The following is a 22,328-nucleotide window of genomic DNA, read 5'->3' on the forward strand; positions in this document are numbered from 1 at the left end:
ACAGTGTTTGTATATGAACTAGCTGTTGCCCGCGACTTCGTATGTGTCAATATAATATAACATTATATACTTTTACTATAACTACAACATAATATAACATATTTATACTTTTACTACCTACCACAAAACTTCCACCGATTCGTCGCAGTGTGATATCACATTATAGCTTAGAGTCTTCCTAATTAAATGCACACAAAACACCGTGACACACAAAAAGCATTATCAATTCTAAAAACTACTTCCTAAGAACAGCGCGTTAAAACGAAGAAACATTGCCAAACATTGCCCTATAAATTATTTCGCTTTTGTGCACAACAGTTTGTACTTTTTAGCGAACAGTATGGTGAGGAAAATGTTAATCATATAGGTAGTTACACAAACTATACAAAAGTCTTTGAGAATAAAAACAAGAATATAGGCTAAATAAACACACAACGCTAACGATACTAAAGATAGAGCCTGCTGGAATCGTACCACGCGCGGGTCGTCAAAAGTACCTGAAAATACACATTAAGTATAATATTAAGTAAAATTATTATCCAAGGTTATATATTTAATATGTAAGTAACAAAACGAGCTGAATTTCTTTTAAATTCCAAGATTTTTCTTAAGAGGGCAACTAACACAAAATTGACGATTTTATCATTCATTTTTATACTTGAAAATAAGCCTCGAATTGTTTCATTTTCTGAAATTAGATACTACATTATATTTTCAAGAATTCGATCTGAGCAAAAACACGATATCTTAAAATTTCCTCGATAGAAAAAAATCACAAAGTTGCATCTAATTTTCAGGAATTTTTCATTTATTGCCATAACCGTGCATAATGCATTGAACTAAGTTAATATTTTAACACATCCTACTAATATTATACAGGCGAAAGTTTGTTTGGATGTATGGATGTATAGATGTATGGATGTGTGGATGTGTGGATGTATGGATGTTTGTTACTCTTTCACGCAAAAACTACTGAACGGATTTTAATGAAACTTTACAATAATATAGCTTATACATCAGAATAACACATAGGCTACAATTTTAACCGACTTTCAAAATGGGGGAGGTGTTATGTTCGTTTTCTTATGTTCAACGATTACTCCGCCGTTTGTTAACCGATTTTCAAAATTTTTCTTTTGGTATGTAGGGTATCATCTTAATTTGGTATTATATTCACAAAAATGGTGATCTGATGAAGGATCCATAAGTAATCGAGGGAACTCCTCAAAATTTATGGGGAAACATGTGGTGACTTCGGTTTCGTGAGAAGTTTTCTAAGCATATGCTACAAACAAGTAAGATTTTACACCGAGGTATACCTGGTATACCGTGGTTCGGAAGGTGCTGAGAGAACTCCTGATTCTTTATTAATACAAGTTTGGGAGTTTCGGCGTTGTTTTAAGAACGAAAAGCATATGCTACTATGCAAATTACATTCATCATCATCATCATCACTACCATAATATTATACCATGCATCGTCCCATGATTATGAGCCTTTTCATAGTCTTTTAGATCGAGGCTCGAGTTTGTCAAACGATAATTTAAAAAAATCTATACTTAATATTATAAACCTGAAGAGTATGTTTGCTTGAATGCGCTAATCTCAGGAACTACTGGTCCGATTTAAAAACTTATTTCAGTGTTAGATATCTCATTTATCGAGTAAGGCTATAGGCTATAACTATATTATATTATACTAGCTGTTGCCCGCGACTCCGTCCGCGTGGACTTCAGTTTATAGCGCGCGGCGGTGTCAATAAAATTGGTGTCAAAAGCTTTTTAAAACCCTGGTACCCCTTAAATCAAAATACCCAAAACAGCCGTGTAGTGTGCACATAAGATTTTTTTTAAATCAAACTTTTTTATACCTTTTAAAGCTTATTTAGCGGTACACAACTTAGCTGCATAATGCATTACACAACTTTAGCTTTGCCCAATAGCCAATACCCATAGGCCATAAACTATTTAGTATTAATTATTGGTAGACTGTTGTTTCTGATTTCTATGTTGGTACGTGAGTTATTTAATATCATGTATAACAATCGAAAGAATCGAAATATTAACTCAACATGGTACCACCTCTTATAGAAATACATATGAGCAAGCGATAGCGCGATCTAGGCGACTCTTGGCGCCATCTGTTCCAGTTTTTGGAACTAACTTAATTTGAACAAATTTACGCATAAACACCCCCTTACAATCCCTTTTTCCAGTAAGAAGTAGCCTATGTCCTTTCTCAGGCTTTAGACTATCTGTGTACAAAATTTCATTACAATCGGTTCAGTAGTTTTGGCGCTGTTGTTATTGAATTTGATATCTAATCTAAGTCGGTAGGTGAGTTCTTAGTTAATGACGTGTATAACAATCAAAGGATCGAAATATTAACTCAACATGGTACCACCTCTTATAGAAATACGCATGAGCAAGCAATAGCGCGATCTAGGGGACTCTTGGTGTCATCTATTTTGAGTTTTTGGAACTAACTTAATTTGACCAAATTTACGTATTTTCACCCCCTCACAACCCCCTTTTCCAGTTAAAAAGTAGCCTATGTCCTTTCTCAGGCTTTAGACTATCTGTGTACAAAATTTCATTACAATCGGTTCAGTAGTTTTGGCGTGAAAGCGAGACAGACAGACAGACAGACAGACAGAGATACTTTCGCATTTATAATATTAGTATAGATTATCACGCTAAGACTAATACAACCGAAGAAACTCAGGAAAATGTGGTAAAAATGGGGAAAGTATTAGAAAGGGTTTATCTCACGAACTATTGGAGCAATTTTTATAGCAATATTTGGCACTTATATAGAGTAGACCACGTGAAAGGGGTATTTATAGCTATTTTTATTCGAAAATGTACGGTTTCTGTGAAATTCCTAATTTACGCGGGCGAAGCCGCGCGGGACATCTAGTTGTATATAATTCTATCATTGAGAAACCGACCTAGCGGATTTTTAAAATGTTGTATATTTATCGATTTATTGAGAAAAGACTAATTTGGCGATGAATCCGCGTCGTCCTTTTTCACCTGGCATATTAAAGACGAGCGTGAGTGTGAAGATTTTTTGGGTTAGTCGCTCTTCGTCGTCTTAAGAACTCATGAGCCCATTACATTTTTAATATTATACTTCTTTAAATCCGTACTATCCAAACTAATATTATAAATTCGAAAGTGTGTCTGTCTGTTACCTCTTCACGCCTAAACAGCTGAACCGATTTTGGTGAAATGGAATGTGGGATTTAATATGGAGATAGGTTCTATGAGTCCCGGAAAAAGACAATTTTATTCCGGAAAAATGTATAATGTATTCGTTTATTGCGTGGTTCCCGCGCAATAAACGAATTTTGGCGCAACAGAGTTGCGGTTGTTATCTAGTATTTCAAATAAAATTAAAAAAAAAAAACTTTAATATCAAAATATAAGAATACTTACTCAAAAATATATAGAAGCAGTAAAACAAAATCCCATACAGGCAGTTTGGCAATTTCCAACTTGAGTCCTCTGGAACCAAACCTAAGCCTTTGGCATATCTGAAATATTTTAATTTACATTAAGTAGTTATTCGTTATGATTAAAAATATAAAATTCTAATGTAATTTTAAAAATATTGTATTTTAGTCTCTCTAAGAAATCTAAGTACCACTACTGCCCACTAGATGGCGCTTACACCATACGTCATGAGACGTTATAACTCCAAAACAGACCTTCATAGGGATACTACTAGCTAAAGTTACGTAAGTAAATAATTATTAAAAATTAAAAATATTTTCGTTTACAAATGCCTACGCATTCAACTGATAACAGTATAATTGTAAATACGAAAGTGTATGTCTGTCAGTCAGTCTGTCTAGCTGTTACCTCTTCACGCCTAAAACGCTGAAGCAAGTTTTATTGAAATTTGGTAAAGGATAATTATCTATGGTTCCCGCACGCTAAACGGAGTTTCGAGCCTCAACTTAGTAGGTAGTAATAAGTTTTGAATAAAAAACTTACGGTGAACTTAAAACCTTCGTGCAGCTAGCGTGCGGAGCAAAGTCACACATAGCTTTATAGCCCGGTTTCGCCTCCACAGCCATTTCCACGTAAAGAGCATAAGTGGACACTAGCACTCCAAAAATACATGTTGAAATAATCGATCGATTCACCCTTCGTAACATTGTTTGAGTTTTAGACCTAAAAAGGTTTGTAAAGCATTAGATAAAGAATAGAAAAAACTTTAAATAAAACCCAGAGCTGAAGCAGGTAAATGAAGCTAAGATTTAAGATGATTATAGCTTTAAACTGTACAATAAATTAATCTTTTAAGCTAAATCTTACCTTAAGCTCTAATTTTGAATATAAATTAAGCATGTAACAAAATGTAAAGTCTACTAGTCACAAGTTATGAATACAATTAATTTTATCATGTGAAAATAATAAGAATAGATAATATTTATTACGACTGTTATATAATTCGTTTTGTAGATAATGGTTAGAGAATTTAATGTATATCTTAGATAAAAAATGATCAATTAATATTGATTACTATTCGATTTTTGTATTCAAGAGTATTAAAAACAATCCAAGTCAGAATGGTTAACCATTACAATGACTTCACTGTTTGATATTAGGATAGCACGAAGGCGCTCTAAGTCACAAAAATCACATTTTTTATAACAGTTGTATTAGTATGAAGACGTGAAAACAAGTTATGTAGGAAACTACTATAAATAGCTAATCTCAAGTTATTGTAGATTTAAAAATAGATATGTAGTTCCTTACTATTAATATGTAGGAAAGCTTTACTTACTCATTGAAATACTTAAAACAAATACAAGTATTTTTGTTGTTATGAATAGTAGCCGTACATACCTGATAAAGGCCTCCTTATCACACGAGTTCCCGCCAAGCCGGCAACTTGACGACTAAATTAATATTTCATTCCTAGACAAGTCAATCGAGTGTGTTAAGAGCTAACACAGGGGTTTATTATCTACGACATAAAGATCACCATCATAGATACTCCGAGGTGAAAAGAATGTGAACGAATTCGCATATTCATAAGCTTGTTGTGTTAACTCGAGCCGAGCGTATGTTTTTGACAGATTTGACGTCATACATTATAATACATACATTATAATACATATAAGATTAAGTATCTAGAACAGATACTTAATCTTAATAAAAAGACATTTAAATTTTTGAATAATTTTTATTTTAGATTTACATCTTAGCGTAAAGGTTTTACGACACTTTTTAGTTTTTACGACTACACTTATTTGAGTTTATTTCTACGTATTTTATATTTCTGTAAAACTAAAGCAAAAATTATCATTTTGATGGCGTATAACGTAAAACTTACAACACAAAACTGTTTTAAAATACACAAAATGCAGATTGGCAGGTAGAAGCAGGTGGCAAACGATCCAAAAGCCAGAAGAAGTTGAAATTTCAGGGCCGCCCATTGTTCAAAATTTGCTAAAAATTAAAGCTAAGTTAATTTAAATAATATTGAATATTAGTATGTAAAATACCTATAGCATGTTTTACATTTTAAAAATAAGGCATATTTCCCGTTGAGAATAAATAAAATGATCGAAATAGTACCTGACTTAAAAGAAGTCGCTAGAGGCGATATATTTAAGGTTTTTTTGGACAAAGGCACAAAAATGAAATTTTTTGGATTAGGCTATTTTAATTTTAAACGACCGATGTATAGAATTATTAATTTACTAGTTAGGTGTAGATGACCCCCGCAACTCCGTTGTGACAAAATTCGTTTATCCCTCGAGAACTGTACATTTTTCGGGATGATGAGTCCTTTATTCTTTCCTGGGACTCAAAGTATCACATACTAAACAGCAAAATCGGGTTAGCAGTTTGGGCGAAGAACTAACAGACAGACAGACAGACACACTTTCGAATTTCTAATATTAGTACGGATAATATGGATTACAACTTACATAGGAGTATGAGGGCGCAGTAAACCAAAATCCCGTAAACAGTGTTCGGTACCATCAGATATTCTGTGTTCAGGAACACCAGTCCTTTTGAGTACCTGAGAAAGTAAAAAAAATATATTTTTAGATTGACCACATAGCAATAATTATATCATTATACCTTTCGAAAAGTTCATTTTATAATATTATCCCATATTATACCAGTTACAACTAATAAATAAATAATAATAATCATTATAGGTGCCCGTAACGTTACATTATTAACAATAATATTATTATCTATTTTCGAACGTCATCAGTCATCACGTATGTCACTATTCGACACTAGATGACGCTGCAAGATTGCAATTTAAAATTATCTATATATTAATACGCAAGCGAAAAACTTTGTATCCCTTTTGACGAAAAATGCGAAAACGTAGGTGAATGAAATTTGGCAGAGTTATAGCTTATATGGTGAAGGAGTGCATCGAGCTAATATTATTTTGAAATTATACTTGTATCATACATTTTTTTAACAAATAAAACATTACACACACTCAAGAAGATGACAGATTTTTAGTGACAAACCTATACATACGAACTATTCTCTTTTATTTATGGTTGAAGTCTGTTGACAAGAAGTTGACAAATTGAAAATGGATTATAGTTTTTTTTATTGAATCTTATATACTATTAGACAATGCTTACACGGCCAGTCTGAGATCAGCTGAGTCCTAGAGACAAGAGTTAATATTTTTGTACAAAATATATGTTGTAGTCCTAATGTCGTTGAAGCTAAGGTCGAATTTCGACCATTGGGCGATCTCTAGTTATTATTAGTTGACGACGCACACGCGTAACTTCTATTAAAAGATGGCTTAGTAAAAAAATGCATTGTCTATACAACTCTATAGTTAACTGTGAAAGTAGCATCGCTGAAAGAGTTTTTTTTTAACTTTTGTATCCAGGGCAAACTCGATATAGGGCGCTAGCATGAACCTAATAGATTTTTTTTAGCTTCGCGGGCGTTAGCCCATACAAATCCCAATAAAATTGTTGCTCTTTAAGCGCTGCTTTTTTCTCACTCTATATAAAGGACACATACACCCTCTAAAATATTATTATCACTTAGTTTTGTTACACCCTATAGAAAAGCAAGACCCTTCAACCTAACAATTCTACAATTATTAACCTTAGTTTCGTACCCAAAAAAATTACGCCGCCAAACTCGTTTCTGCTAGGTTTTCCGTTTGAAAAAATTTTGAACTCATAATTAATTATTATAATACTAAAATAACTCGTGTGAAGTCTCATTTTATTTTGATGGCGATCTGATTGAAAATATTTTAACCAGATGAATGACGCTCGCAACTCCGTTGGCCCAAAATTCGTTTAACGAGCGGAAGCTGTACATTTTTTTCAGATTAAAGTATCCTTTATGCTTTTCCGAGACTCAAAGTATCTTCATACCAAATTTCAGCAAAATCGGATTAGCGGTTTGGGCGTTAAGAGCTTACAGACAAACAGGTGGTATAAAAATAGTTCGAGTAAAACATTCATAATTCATAATTCATAATTCATAATTCTTTATTCACAAGAATGCAGTAAAAGATAGTATTAAGTCATAACAAAAGATTCTGTACATTCTACCATAACAATTTAAATACATGAATTTAAAAAGAAAATTGAAAATACGATTATTTGTGTTGCTATTAAGTTCATATACAATGTCAATTTAATGTCAAATATAATAAAAGAGATGACACAATAATTAATAAATTACACAATTTCATTTATACACATAAATCATAAATTAATAATAATAATAATAATAATAATAATAATAATTAGTCCAATCAATCCTATAAATTATATTAATCTTTTGTGCGCAAAATATTCATTCATATTACAAAAACATTTTTCTATTAGCCATAATGTCAAATTTCTTTTAAATACTTTGAAAGGCAAGTTCTTAAATTCGTCTGGTAAAAAATTGTAAATTTTTATAATCTGTACAAATGCGTTGTCCTTATATATATTTAAGTTACATAACGGAAAATAGATTTTAAATTTATGCCTTTCGTTTTTTCGTCCTAAATCCGTTTCAGTGGGAAATTTCAGTGGGAAATATTCAGGGTGTAACTTTACAAAAATACATGCTTCCTTTATATACATGCTAGTGAGGGGCAGTATCTTAAACTTTTTGAACAGCGGCTTACAACTCTCTAGAAAACCTGCTCCAGCGATTGCTCTAACACATTTTTTTTGTAAACGGAACGCTTTATCAATATCTGTAGAATTTCCCCATAATATAAGCCCATATGATAGTACCGATGACACATATCCATGGTAAGCACTCAGGGCTGCTTCTGTACTTACTGTCTGCCGTAATCTTTTAAGGGCGTAAACGAATCTATCTAGCTTTGTGCATACATATTCTACTTGTTCTTTCCAGTTGCAGTATTTGTCCAACATAACGCCCAGAAATTTAGTTGAGTTAACTTCCTCAATTATTTTTATGTCCTTATAATAAATATTTATGTCGAATTTTCGAAAATAATATTATGTAATTCATGCACATCTGCAGAAAAACGGTAGATAATTTCTGTGGTGTTTAAATTTTTAGCGAAAATGCCAAGTTTTAAAACTGGTCTGGAATGAATTATGTTAGTTTTTCAAATCTTATACCTGACTACCTAGATATAAAAATAACCTAACCTTATACACGGGACATCAAAATTAAATATAATCAATATTAACTAGGTAGGACCTATCAGAGAAGTTGATTCCTATGCAAATCGGGGACCTAAGTAGTTTCAGAGTAGACAGAATTATAGAGTATGCCGGCTTAGAACTGATGTTGAAATTTTTAAATTTGACGTATTATGACGAAAATCGTCGCTAGGGTTGTTAACTTGTTACCTACGAATTTAAAACTATGACATATTCGCTGGACGTGTTCCTCTTTGGTCGTATTGTTGTTTGTGTTTAGCAGGCACTCGCTGGCGTAGCCGTGGTTTAAGCTCACGTGATCCCGCGGCCCGCCTAGGGCAAATAGTGGAGTGCCGCCGAGTTTTTAGTGGGTAGGGGCTGCGTCCACTACCATCTTTCGGGCGCAGCAGAGACCCACATACTTGCGGGCAGGACCTCCATCCCCCGCAAGATGCTTAAAAGCATTTTCTCGGCGAAAAAAAAAAAACATTCCGTTCATAATCCTAGTGAAACCCGACGAATTTGACAGATATTGAAACCTGTCCGTTTCTTTGCAGTCGAACTACTGGTAGTTATGTCTATTGTGGTAGTTTGGTTGCGTTACGTCAAACCCAGCTGACAGATCACAATTAACATTAAATTGACATATTCGACCAAATAACGGGTCTTACCGCTTACGGTATTAATTACGGCAAAGCAATCATAGATCCTACTATCAGAGACCACTACTACTTATATTATAATATTATAAAGGCGAAAGTTTGGATGTACCTATGTACTATATAATATTGATGTATGGATGTTTGTTACGCTTTCACGCAAAAACTACTGAACGGATTTTAATGAAACTACAATAATATAGCTTATACTTACATCAGAATTACACATAGGCTACAATTTTAACCGACTTTCAAAATGTGTGTGTGTGGAGGTGTAATGTTGGTTTTTTAATTTTGAACGATTACTCCGCCGTTTGTGAACCGATTTTCTTTTCTTTTTCGTTTGGTGTATATGTTATTATCCCAATTTGGTACCATATTCATAAGAGTGGTGAATGCTGATGAAGGGATCCATAAGAAATCGAGGGAACTCCTCAAAATGTATATGTAAACATGTGGTGACTTCGGTTTCGTGAGCAGTATTCTAAGCATATGCTTACCAACAAGTAAAATTTTGCACCAAGGTGTATTATGGTTCGGGAATCGTAAGGTGCTGAGAGACTCGTGACTCTTTATAGATACAAGTTTGGGAGTTTCGACGTTGTCTTAAGAACGGAAAGTATATTATAGCTACTATTCAACATACATGAATCATCATCATCATTACTACCATAATCCGTTATAGAACCATGTATCGTCCCATTTTGACCCTATTATTGGTACTTTTCATAGTATTTTATTATATATCACTTAAACCGCGGATAACACCGCGGGGCACAGCTAGTTATACTATAATTACGCGTATATTTTTATGGAAAATACATCTATTTACCTCGAGGTCAGGACCTTTGAGCAGCTGAAATTTTCTGACAGGTCACATAATGCTCTATAACTAGGATTGGACTCCAATTTCATGGACACGTAGAACCCATAAGTGGACACCAAGATGCCAAAAACGCACGCCGTCACTATACTGGTATCGATCAGTAGAGATCTCATGATTCGATAAAAAAAATCGAGTGCCTTTGATCACCCCAGAAAGTCTTGCGTCAATCCTTAAACAAAAGAGTAACAACTTTTAAAAAATATTTACCATGAAATAAAAATTAAGATATTTAGATTTTAGTTATACACGGTGTAACAAAACATATTATTGATAATACTTTAGGGTTTGTACGTGTTCCTTGTAGAGAGTTCACTGTGAAGTTCGCTGAACAAGCATTTTTTTAGGATTTTTTTTAGATTTCGCAAGCACTCCTGTTTCATGATTTTTTTTTCATACAACGGTGAAAAAAAAATGACTCTTTCAGCGCTGCTATTTTCACAGCGAACTCCACACAGCATAACTGGTGAGACTGTTCAATACTCGGGGACGTGCTATTTGGCTATTATATTAGTTGAAAAAATATATAAAAAATAATATCAATTGATTACTGAGTAAATGTAGCTTAAAGTTAAATAATTATTTAGCCAACGCATGGACACCGTGCGAGTTAGGGGTAGCGCGCGCCCCGCGCCGGCGCATAGTAATTTACTAAAGTGTCCATGATTCATTTATGTAAGTAAAGGGAAATTTGGACAAAAATTAAGTACCTAATTTTATTACATAATTTATAATTATAATGAGAATCGAGTACCGAGTACTCTCCTTAAGTATCGATCATGTCTCACCAGTCATGCTGTATTTAAGCACCTACCCATACATACCCTAAACAAAACTAAGTGATAATCCTTTAGGGCCTAAAGGATTATCACTTAGTTTTGGTACACCTTATAGAAATAGTAAATAAAGCAATATTAAGGGCCTGTCCACATCTCCACGTCGTTTTTTTATTCCTCAGTTTTTAACAATAGCAAAAGAAGAATACGTATTGTGCGGTCCACATCTAGATCAGTAGTGAAGAATGTAGCAGACAGCAGTTTTACGAGGCATGGCGACGTACAATGTTGCTATATCGTGATGTGTATTCTACGTTACGTTAACGTAAATTTGCACGTCACGTCAACGTGCCGTGCCACGTTACCGCACCGTTCCACGTTGACGAGGACGTGACGTGGAGATGTGGACAAGCCCTTAGGCTGATTTTAGTGTCGCGCTGACAGCTCAACGTAGGCGCCGCACTGGCACCGAAATATTGGGTTGGGGAAAATGTTTCTTAGCATTTTATAAACAAATTACGAATAATACAAACTAAGGAAAAGTAACTCCGTCAAAAAACATGCTCCACAATACTTGTCAAAAAAGTTTACCTTATGGTGCCTTCTCACGGCGCGTATTATCGCAAACCGCACCGCGCCCGCTCGAGCCACGCGCCGTGTGAAGGGGTGGCTCGGGCTGGCTCGAGCAGGCGCGTTTAATATCACGCGCCAGCTCGAGCCACGCGCCCTAAGGAAGTGGTGGCGTGGTTGCGTTCCCACGGCGCGTGCTACCACGAGCCGCGCCGCGCCCGCTCGAGCCACGCGCCGTGTGAAGGGGTGGCGCGGCGCGGCTCGTGCAGGCGCGTCCCGATCCGATTAAAGTCGGTAACTTCAAAGACGCGGCTTGAGCAAACAGGCGAGCACGAGCCACCCCTTCTCACGGCGCGTGATATCACAAGCCGCGCCACGCCGACAAAAATTCAAGTAAAATGAAACTTTATTAACACGATAATAGATATCATTTTGCTCTAAGTCACTTCGTTAAATAAATAAATTTTAATAAAATGCAACTTTATTCACTAGGCAACTAGGCTGCATTTCAATCTATGCCGCTAATTTTATTAAATTAAAATTAAAATGTAATTCATTTATTTGATAACACTTTTGACGTGGGAGAGCCATGCTTCGGCACGAATGGGCCGGCTCGACCGGAGAAATACCACGTTCTCACAGAAAACCGGCGTGAAACAGCCAAGCGCTGTGTTTCGCCGAGTGAGTGAGTTTACCGGAGGCTCAATCCCCTACCCTATTCCCTTCCCTACCCTCCCCTATTCCCTTCCCTTCCCATCCCTACCCTCCCCTATTACCCTATTCCCTCTAAAAGGCCAGCAACGCACCTGCAGCTCTTCTGATGCTGCGAGTGTCCATGGGCGACGGAAGTTGCTTTCCATCAGGTGACCCGTTTGCTTGTTTGCCCCCTTATTTCATAAAAAAAATGGTGCAACAAACATATTTTGTAGAGTTCAATGGTCATCGTTAAAGTTACTGCTAAAATAAACCTTAAATGTAGAAATAGTACAAAAAATTTGATTTGAAAAATATTCAATGAATTGAATTTCATGTGATGTGATGATATATTAAAATAATAATATGAATATGTAAAAGAATAAAAAAATTGATGTAATGATAATATATTAAAATAAAATAATAATATGAATATGTACAAAGAATAAAAAAAATCTACTTAAAATAATTTATTACACCAAAAAAGATTGTATCCACTTTCCAAATTTTGCCGCCCTAGGAATTTTTTTTGCCGCCCGACTGCCCCTACCCCTAGTGTACATCCACCACTGAAAATTGGAGCACTAGTTTTGTTACGCTACGTACTACGTACTAGTTGGTACTATTAATATAATATTGTTAGGAGTTATTCCAGAATAAGCCCCGCCCATTAGCACTTGTAGTGGGATCGCTCCCCTTCCCTTGTCTTCGGGCTATAAAACAGGGCGTCAGCACGCAAGATCCACCATCTATAAACTTATGAAGGCCGGACTACCGGGGTTCCTTGTCCGGGTCGTGGCCTCCTATCTGTCCGGGAGGACATTCAGGGTTCGAGTGGACGGAACCCTCTCCGAGGAGCACCCCATCAGCGCTGGAGTTCCCCAGGGTGGAGTCGTATCCCCTGGGCTTTATAACTTCTACACCAGCGACGTCCCAGCTGACCCGGGGACCATCACCGCCCTGTACGCGGACGACACCGCCTACCTCGCGACATCCATGTCGCTACCGCACGCCGCCGTCAAGATCCAGAGGACGCTGGACCTCCTCCCTGACTGGCTGAGCAAATGGAGACTGTCAGTTAACGCTGCCAAGTCCCAGGCGCTCGCCGTGTCCAAGAGGAGGGTCACTATGGCTCCTCTGAAGATCGGCGACGGCGAAATCCCATGGCGTAACACCGCCAAGTATCTCGGGGTCACTATAGACCGCCGCCTCACCATGGGCGAGCAATGCAAACAGGCCGCAGGCGGCGCTAGGGCAGCTGCCGCCCAACTCCGCCCCCTGTTTGCCGCCCCCACGGTGCCCCTCAACATGCGACTGGCGCTCTACAAAACGTACGTCCGGTCCCGCCTTACGTACGCGGCCCCAGCGTGGTATCAGCTGCTGCCTGTGACGCGACGCAAGTCGCTCCAGCGGCAGCAAAACCGCGTGCTGCGCCGCGTCGTCGGTGCGCCGCGCTATGTGCGCAACGCCACCATCGCCCGTGACCTGCGTGTGGAGAGCGTCGAGGAGCATGTTGCCAGGCTGGCCTCCAACCTGTTTTCCCGAGCTGATGCCTCGAGCCTGGTCGAGCTGGAAGACCTGGCTCCCTGGCACGCTCGGCCCCCCGACCAGCGTCTACTGCCCCGAGATACAACCTTCGACGAGGGAGGCAACCTGCGCCGTCTGCAGCCGCGCCGTCCCCGAAGAGGAGGAGCCGTGCGGAGAGCGCCATAGCGCCCCGCACCACACCATCAACCTGACGATGGGTTCCCCCATCGCCCACCGCCCCCGCGCTGGGCACTAAACCCCCAACGTGGCCCCCTTTTTCACCGTGACACCAGGGGCCTGGCGAGTGGCAGCCCTATTGCCATTACCGCCGACCCCTCGGTGTCCTTTCCCCCCTCGGCATCCAATGCCAGGGCTCCGGGAAGTTCTCTTTCCCCTTTTCCACTTTCCCAGCTCGGTCTGGCCCACAGCGTAGTGGAAAGACGGCGCGCGTGGGAGTGGTCCCATACACGTTATCTCCGCTCCAGGGCGGGGACCCTCGTGCGCCGCCGGGACCCTACCTGTCCCGGCCGAGTTCGGCTTTCCGGCCGTTAACACCTCCTGGTCGTACCAGGCCCCTGGGTTTTTCCCCGCGTTACCGCGGGGTTTTGTCCCAAAAAATTTTAGTCTCTCTCCGCGCACCCGGCACCATACCGGGTGCGCAACATACAAGAAGGAACTTCACATGAAGAGGGGCTTAGCCCCTGGGCATGTTTCCCCACCCAGGCCCACAACCAGGGCCAGGTGTGAGATGACGTAGCCGAGAGCAAGATCCACTTTGGATTAGCTCGGCTGTCGTGTGGTGCGGACGTGTTTTCGTTTGCTCGCGAGTGAGATCATTTACGCCCATACGCACCTGGTGAACACGCTCATACATTTGTTTGTGCGCTATCCAGTTAACGCTCGGACCCCGCTTATTTTAATCGCGTAGTGTTGTGTGTGTTCCTGCTCTCCTATTTTGGTAAGTTACCATCGCTGCGTGCGGCTCGACGAAGCTCCGTGATCAGCCGTACCCACTCAGTGTAACCATAGGACCAGGAAGACAACATCGCTACTACGGATCAGTTCCCCGCTTCTTTGAAACGGGTACTGTATCCGTCCGGCACCCAGCCCACAACCATTCTCCGACGTACCGAGTCCCAGTTAGGTACTGTCAGAGGGGTCGCGTACACAGCCGTCCATCAGTGATTCATTCATAATCAGTGTACCAAATAATGAATCCCTAGGAGCCGTACCCTCTCAGTGTACCAGTCCAATAGCCAGCCATGGACCATAGACCCCCAGCTTCGGCAGAGGACAAGCCAAGGGCGGAACGGCACAGAACCCAATCTGTGTCGTCCACCCGCAGCGACTCCTCCGCCTCCAGCCTCCACCAAGCTGCTTCCCAGCAGCCGTTTCATCCCCTGGCCGGAGTCACTTACTCTCCCACGGCCACCTACGTAAGCCGCAAAAATACCGGCAGCGCGGATGTACCTCGAGGCGAGGGTCCGTCGGCATCGAGGGGAGGGGACCTTCCGATCCCCACCCCCGGATGTCCCCCGACGCCCCCCGCAGTCGACGTCCTATCTCCCTCGCTCCGTAATAGCGCAGCCACCGACCATACAAGAGCCACGTTGCAGGCCATCAAGGCCCAGTTAACTCCTGATGCATACAGCCAAGTCCTGCATATTTACCAGGCACAAGGCCTCCTTCCCAGAGACCCACGCGACCGCAGGGACTCCACTTTGAAAAGGCCTCGCACTGAGGACCCAGTACATTCCCTTCCCCCGCAAAAGCGGAACGACAAGGGCATCCCCGCCCCTCCTCCCTCTACTAGCTATGCAGCAGTAGCCCAATCGCAGCCGCAGTCCTCCCAGCCCATGGACACGGCCGAAAATAGACCCGCATCTGGCACGGCAGGCCAAAAACCCAAGCCGAAGCCACGTTATCCCCCACTCATAGTGGAGCACCTCCCAAACTGGACGAGACACTTTTCCGCCCTTAAGGATATCCTAGGGCGAAACCCAAATGGCCGCCCCTTTGGGAAAGGCATTCGCTTCTCCCCCTCGGATGAGGAGGAATATCGTACCATCCAAAAATACCTCACGCAAATCGAGGCCACTGAAAAAATTTCGTGGTTCTGCTATTCCCTACCTGCAGAACGCAGCTTTAAGGTCGCCATTCGCGGCCTCCCCGCCGATACCCAGCCCGACGACATTACGGAGGACCTCGCACTGCAGGGGTTCACCGCGGAATATGTTCGGCAAATTAAAGCCCGCAAAGGCCGCCCAGGATGCATTTTCCTCGCCATCCTTAAGAAAACGGCAAACGTCGCCAAAATCTACGAAGTTGACGAGATTCTAGGTATGGGCGGAATTATTATTGACGCCTGGAGGAGCAAAAAGGGCCCCGCCCAGTGCCACAGGTGTCAAAAATTCCGCCACTCCAGTGCCCACTGCCATAGACAGCTCGCCTGTGTCCGGTGTAGCGGCGAGCATGTGGCCAAAGACTGCCCCCTCCCAGCGGACGAAGCGCCCATTTGTGCCAACTGTGGCGGCCCCCATCCGGCCAATCACACCAGATGTCCAGTCTTTATTCAAGAGTCAAAAAATAAGAACCCCGGGCCAGTAGCCCAATCGGCTGTCCTTAAACCCAAACGCCCGACTGAGCAGACGGGCCCCTCAATCGCCCCGGCCCAGATCCCGCCCACCGAGTCTCAAGGCCAATCCCTAATGGCCAAGGCCAACGACCCCAAGCCTCGCTCTACCACTAAGGCTAGAGGCAAGGGCAAGGGCAAAGGGAAGAAACCTAAGTCTTCCTCCCAGCCCCCGTCAATGCCCCAAACCCCCGTTTCCGCACGCCCGGCATTCCACGCCGTCATCACCCCGGCCGCCGGACCTAGCGCCCCTAATAGTTTTCCCGCCACCCCGAAGGCGGTGACCCTACAAACGCCGAAGCCCAAGCGTAGGCAATCGCAGCCAGCGCTAGATGATAATTTCTCGCAGCTCCTCAATGAGGGCTGCGATTTTGTCAGGAGAGTTTGCACTGAGGTCCAACAGAGGGGCCCGGACACCCAGGCCATCATGGCGCTGTCGGCAGCCCTTCAGCTGCTGACCACAATCATTTCCCAATGGAGCCGTTAAAGGTCCTCCACTGGAACGCGAGAGGGGTGAAAGGAAAGATCTCCCGTCTCCGTCTCACGCTCTCCTCCCACGACATCGATGTCGCCCTCATAAATGAGACTCACCTCACCCCAAACATCCCGGTCAAAGTGCCGGGTTATCACGTCTACCGTCTCGACTACGTCACCGACCCGCCGTCCATTGCAAAGAGAGGGTTAATGATATGCGTGAGACGGAGAATCATTCATCAAATCCTGCCCGACACAAACACTGTGTCCATACAATCACTAGGCATAGAACTTCTATTCGAAGGGCGCCCCCTCACAGTCTTCGCAGCCTATAAGCCCCCTACCAATAGGCTGAACGTCGCCGACATTCACCAGCTCTTGTCCAAAGAGCCAGCTGTTATAGCCGGCGACCTCAATTCCAAACACCCGGCCTGGAACTCCACCCACACCTGTCGAGATGGTAGGATCCTACATAGGGACGCAGAAGCGCATAATTACGAGGTCTTGGGACCTGCAGCCCCGACCCGCTATCCCGACGACGCTAGAACGCCCCCGGAGGTCCTTGACATTGTCGTTTGTAAAGGCCTCCCGAGCGGCATTACACAGGACGTCCTACCTGACTGTTTCCAGTCTGACCACTACCCGGTCCTGCTGCACTTGCACGGGAGCCCAGCCTCTCTACCCCCCCCACCACGTAGGCCCAGAACAGACTGGGAAAGGTTCATGGAGTACTTACACAACAATACTCCAACCTTCCCAGTCACCACTCCCCAGGAGGTCGACGACCTAGCCGAGGCCCTCGACGGTGCCTTCCGACTTGCCCGGGAGCACAGTGAAATCCCCGTGCCCACAGGAAGTTCCCATGGCAGCCAGCCCCTCCCGTCGCAACTCAGGGCACTCATTTCCCGCAAGAGAGCCCTGAGGAAGACCTGGCAAAGTAACAGGTGTCCCACCCTCAAAAGAGAGCTCAATAATCTCACCATTAAAATTAGAACCGAGCTCGCCCTCATCAACACCGAGCGCTGGAACTGCGTCATCGACGACGCCGCCGACAGCTGGCCCTCTCTCTACCGACTCTGTCGGAGCCTACAAAACGCCCCCACTCCAACCAGACCCCTTTTCCACGAGGACGGTAACCTCAGATATAGAGCCCAGGACCGCGCCGACATCTTCGCAAGACACCTGGAGCGGCAATTCACGCCCTTTCCCTCGGTAGACGCCCAACACACCAAACTAATCGAGGACAAGGTGAGGGAGTTTAGGAACTCTACCATCCCACCGCCGACCTTCACGGCCTTTTCCCCAACTTCGGTTAGGAAAGAGCTGGCACATCTCCCCATCAAAAAGGCCCCCGGAGTGGATGCCTCTACAAATGCGCACCTCCGTCATCTTCCCCACAAGACAGTGGCAGCCATAACTCGCCTCTTCAACGGCATCATCCGCTCCGGGCACTTCCCTACCAAATGGAAGACAGGCCTGGTCACCATGATCCCGAAACCCAGAAAGGACGTGAGAAAGGCCGAAAGCTACCGACCTATCACTCTCCTCCCGTCGATTTCTAAGGTCTTCGAGAGACTGTTCCTCTCACTACTCCTCCCTCACCTCCCCCAACGTACCGAACAGTTCGGCTTCCGCTCAGAGCTCGCAACCACCCACCAGCTGGCACGTGTTATCCATGTCCTCACCGCCGCCCTGAACAAAAAAGAGGCAGCGTGCGCCGTCTTTCTAGACATGGAAAAGGCCTTTGACCGTGTCTGGCATGACGGACTAATAGCGAAGCTATTAGACGCCGGCGTCCCGCTTCACCTCGTCAGAGTGCTTCTTTCCTTCCTGACGGGCCGCACTTTCACGGTCCGGGTAGAGAACGCCCTATCTGAGATCCTCAGCATCCTGGCTGGCGTCCCCCAGGGCAGCTGCGTCTCCCCAAGCCTGTACAACTTCTACGGGGCGGACATCCCGTGTCACAAAGACACCCTACTCGCCATGTATGCGGACGATACCGCCTACATTGCCACCTCCCTAAACCGCAAGCACGCGGCCGTCAAAATTCAGAGATCTCTAGACCTCCTCCCCGGCTGGCTACAGAAATGGCGACTGTCCGCCAACCCAGCAAAGACCCAGGCCATAATCTTTCCCCTGAACGTCCAGGTGCCTTTCCCCCCCCCGCTCACGCTCGACGGGGTACCAATCACGTGGTCCAATACGGCCAAGTACCTGGGCGTCACCCTCGACAGCGGCCTGCACCTACACAAGCACGCGGAGGAGGTCATATCGTCCGCAAACTCGGCCCTCCTATTTCTACGCCCGGTCTTGGCGTCCCCATCGCTACCCACCTCCACCAGGCTCTCCCTCTACAAGACTTTCATCCGGTCGCGGCTCACATACGCTGCCCCGGCTTGGTACCAGCTAATCTCCAACACCAACAAGGACAAACTCCAAATAATACAAAACAAAAGTATCCGCCTCGCCGCCGGGGCCCCGCGCTACGTTCGGAACGACGTAATAGCCCGCGACCTAAAGATAGAGAGCCTCAAAGACTTCGTTGGCCGACTGGCCCTAAAACTCTTCACGAAGGCAGACGCCTCCAATCTGGACTCTCTCCACAGTCTGGCCCCATGGCATGCCCGCCCCCCCGACCGGAAAAAGTTCCCCAGAGAGAACATTCCCCCAGAGTCGGCGGACTCTGACTCCAGCGTCGATAGTGTCATAGAATAGGGCGTATCTATCGCAATCCATGAACTCTCTTCTCCCCTAGTTCTTTCGGCTAAATGTATGTGGGGGAGTATGCGATCATATCGCATACTCCCTCACAACCTAATCTCGCTAGGGCCGGAACTGGGGTAAGTTACCCCAATTCCGGGCAAGTGAGCATGGGGGAGCTTGCGATCCCATCGCAAACTCCCTCACTCAATCCATCTGCCTCGCTAGAGTAGTCATCTCTCCTTAATCTCCAATTTCAATCTCGCTAGGGCCGGAATTGGGGTAAGTTACCCCAACTCCGGGCAAGTGAGCATGGGGGAGCTTGCGATCCCATCGCAAACTCCCTCACTCAATCCATTCGCCTCGGTAGAATACTCACTTCTTCCTACTCTCCAATTTCGGCCAAACGAGTGTGGGGGAGCCCGCGATGCAATGTCGCGGTCTCCCCCACCTCGCCACTCGAACACCAAACCTCAAATGTAGAACGTGGGAGTGGGAGAGTTTGCGACCCACGTCGCAAACTCTCCCACCTCACCAATCAAATTCGCTAGGTTCTTAGCTGTAGGGCCTTAGCTCCTCGTGATATCCCCTTAAATGGTATTTTATTTTATTTTATTTCATTCTATTTTACTTTATTTCATTTTATTTTTATTTTATTTTAATCTCTTCCTAAATTAACTCCTTAAAAATTTTAACCGCCAGAATACCTCCAAATCCCACCGAAAGCAGCCGCCGCAGACGCAGAATACGCCGCACTCTACATTCAGCATAACAGCAAGCGTGCCCCCCTGACTCTACCTGCCTGAAACGTCGCCCCATGTCGCTGGCAGCCTCCGCTGGGCCTTCCCCGGGTAACCGGGGATCTCACCTGGTGGGGTGGACCGCCAGGGGTGCTTCGGGTGGGTCAGGAAGGGCTGGCAGCGCTGATGGCAGAGGTGACTCTACCGGTCACCCAACCTAGGGACTCGTCCCGCCCCAAATACCGCCTCATCTTTATGAGGTGCGGCAGATCCCTCGGGCAGGGGGCCTAGCCCCGGAACCGACTTCCCATTTCTCCCCCTGGGGGAAGTGAGAGACATCCCACCACGAAGAAGATCCACTTTTTACTTCGGGCCCTCTTGCTTGCAGCTCTGCTGGTTTAACTGTCGGTGTGATTTGTAATCGTGAGTCCTATTTAAGTTTTGTCAAATATTGTGATACATGTGCTCCATATTTTATAATTTTTGTAAATAGTTTTAATTATTTGTAAGTAAATGAATGTGATTTAGCGTAATAAATATTTGTTTTTTTTAAGTGTTTTTACTTCAGGTTCCTAAAAGTATATATTCTGTGGTATAAGTAGGTATGTGACCTACTGTATATATACAAGATGTTAGTGTAAACACCGTTATCAATAATTGCCGATCCGGGCATCCGAATGGGACGGGGGGTATGAAGACGGCACTTTTTTTCGAGTTCCCAGCATTGTTCTCATAGAAAAAGTTGTTCATTTTGACGGGCTCATTTGATGATTTCAAGGATAACGGTGTTTACACTAACACACTGTATTAAAGACTCCTCCCTAGTCGCGTAAAAAAGCGATCTACAACAAATAGATCCGTTATAGCTGATAAGTTAAATATTTTGATGGCTCACCTTTATATTTGTAACACGAGTATTCGACTGACCGACATAAACACGACTGAATACTGATACAATTTGCAGGCTCTAAGTACCTCGTGTAATTAAAAGTTGTAGCTTATTATAAACAATGTAATTTATAATTATCCTGTACGTCAGTAATTATGGTAATTAATACTCCCCACACCGGTTTCGGTGACGGTGGCCAGTTTCATTGAAACCAGACCAGGTACGTTTAAAAAGGAGTAATGTTATAGTGCCCAAGTGTGTGCGCAGTACACAAGAGCACTCTCTATTCCTTTACTCTCATAACCCAGTGGGACGGAAGACCGACACGACTGGCGAGAGATCAGGCGCAGGACCGACTTTTTACATGCCCATCCGACGCATGGATCATCTTACTTGTCAGACAATCAGGTGATCAGCCTGCATTGTCCTAACCAAACTTGGAAATAACATGTTTCCAACGCGGGATTCGAACCCACGACCTCCGGAGTCGAGAGCGACGCTCTAACCACTAGACCACGGAGGCGTTAATTATGGTAATTATGGTAATTATTGTCATCACAAAGATTGTGCCGATGATTTTGTCTGTGTTATGGCTGGTTTACACGTGTTAAGTTGATAAGTATTAAACGTAATTTTAAATTATTTATTGCATGTAAACACACAATTTAGTAGCAAGTAGCAAGTTAAAATTTAGTTAAGTAAGTACAAGGAAATTAAAATTTTGACTATTTTCTGTTAAGTTGGCAGGCGGGGCTTGTCACTTGACACATTTCGGGCAGGCACTTCAAATTAAGTTAAAATTTAGTTGACTACTTATTAACTTAATAAACCAGCCATTAGGCTGCGTTTCCACCAGAGCTGAGTGGAGAGAAATGTGTTTTTGAGAACCAATAGCATCGCCGCGCTGAGCGATGTCATTGCAAAGTCATGTCAATGAAGCGATTCTATTGGTTTTCAAAAACACATTCCTCGCAACACAGCTCCGCTCAGCTCTGGTGGAAACGCAGTCGCAGCCTTATGGCTGGCTTACATTATTGCAATCCAGCGCTAGATTGGATTACTGGATTGGAATACCGAATAATGTAAGTAAAGCCGCTATAAAAGCCGAAAATGTAGGCGGACAAATTTTCCTCCTTTTGATTCC

At 43.3% G+C, this 22,328-nt stretch overlaps 1 protein-coding gene across 1 annotated transcript; it reads right to left on the reverse strand.

Moving 5' to 3' along the window:
- Positions 1 to 99: 99 nt before the first annotated feature.
- On the reverse strand, positions 100 to 21,227 carry LOC121733311. The gene is made up of 8 exons (XM_042123528.1): positions 21,191 to 21,227; positions 10,133 to 10,355; positions 5,951 to 6,045; positions 5,266 to 5,465; positions 4,860 to 4,912; positions 4,002 to 4,181; positions 3,441 to 3,538; positions 100 to 497 (listed from the first exon to the last, which is right to left on the reverse strand). The coding sequence occupies exons 2-8, from the start codon at positions 10,297 to 10,299 to the stop codon at positions 295 to 297; spliced, it is 996 nt and encodes a 331-aa protein (XP_041979462.1). The 5' UTR covers positions 10,300 to 10,355; positions 21,191 to 21,227; the 3' UTR covers positions 100 to 294.
- Positions 21,228 to 22,328: the final 1,101 nt, after the last annotated feature.

Source organism: Aricia agestis, chromosome 13 (assembly GCF_905147365.1).
Source record: "Aricia agestis chromosome 13, ilAriAges1.1, whole genome shotgun sequence".
NCBI lineage: Eukaryota > Metazoa > Arthropoda > Insecta > Lepidoptera > Lycaenidae > Aricia > Aricia agestis.

Coding starts and splice junctions, on each gene's coding strand:
- LOC121733311 (XM_042123528.1), bottom strand. CDS start 10,299: ATGAGATCTCTACTGATCGATACCAGTATAGTGACGGCGTGCGTTTTT. Junction 4,182..4,859: donor GATAAGGAGGCCTTTATCAG/GTATGTACGGCT, acceptor AAACCTTTTTAG/GTCTAAAACTCAAACAATGT. Junction 3,539..4,001: donor ACGAAGGTTTTAAGTTCACC/GTAAGTTTTTTA, acceptor AAAATATTTCAG/ATATGCCAAAGGCTTAGGTT.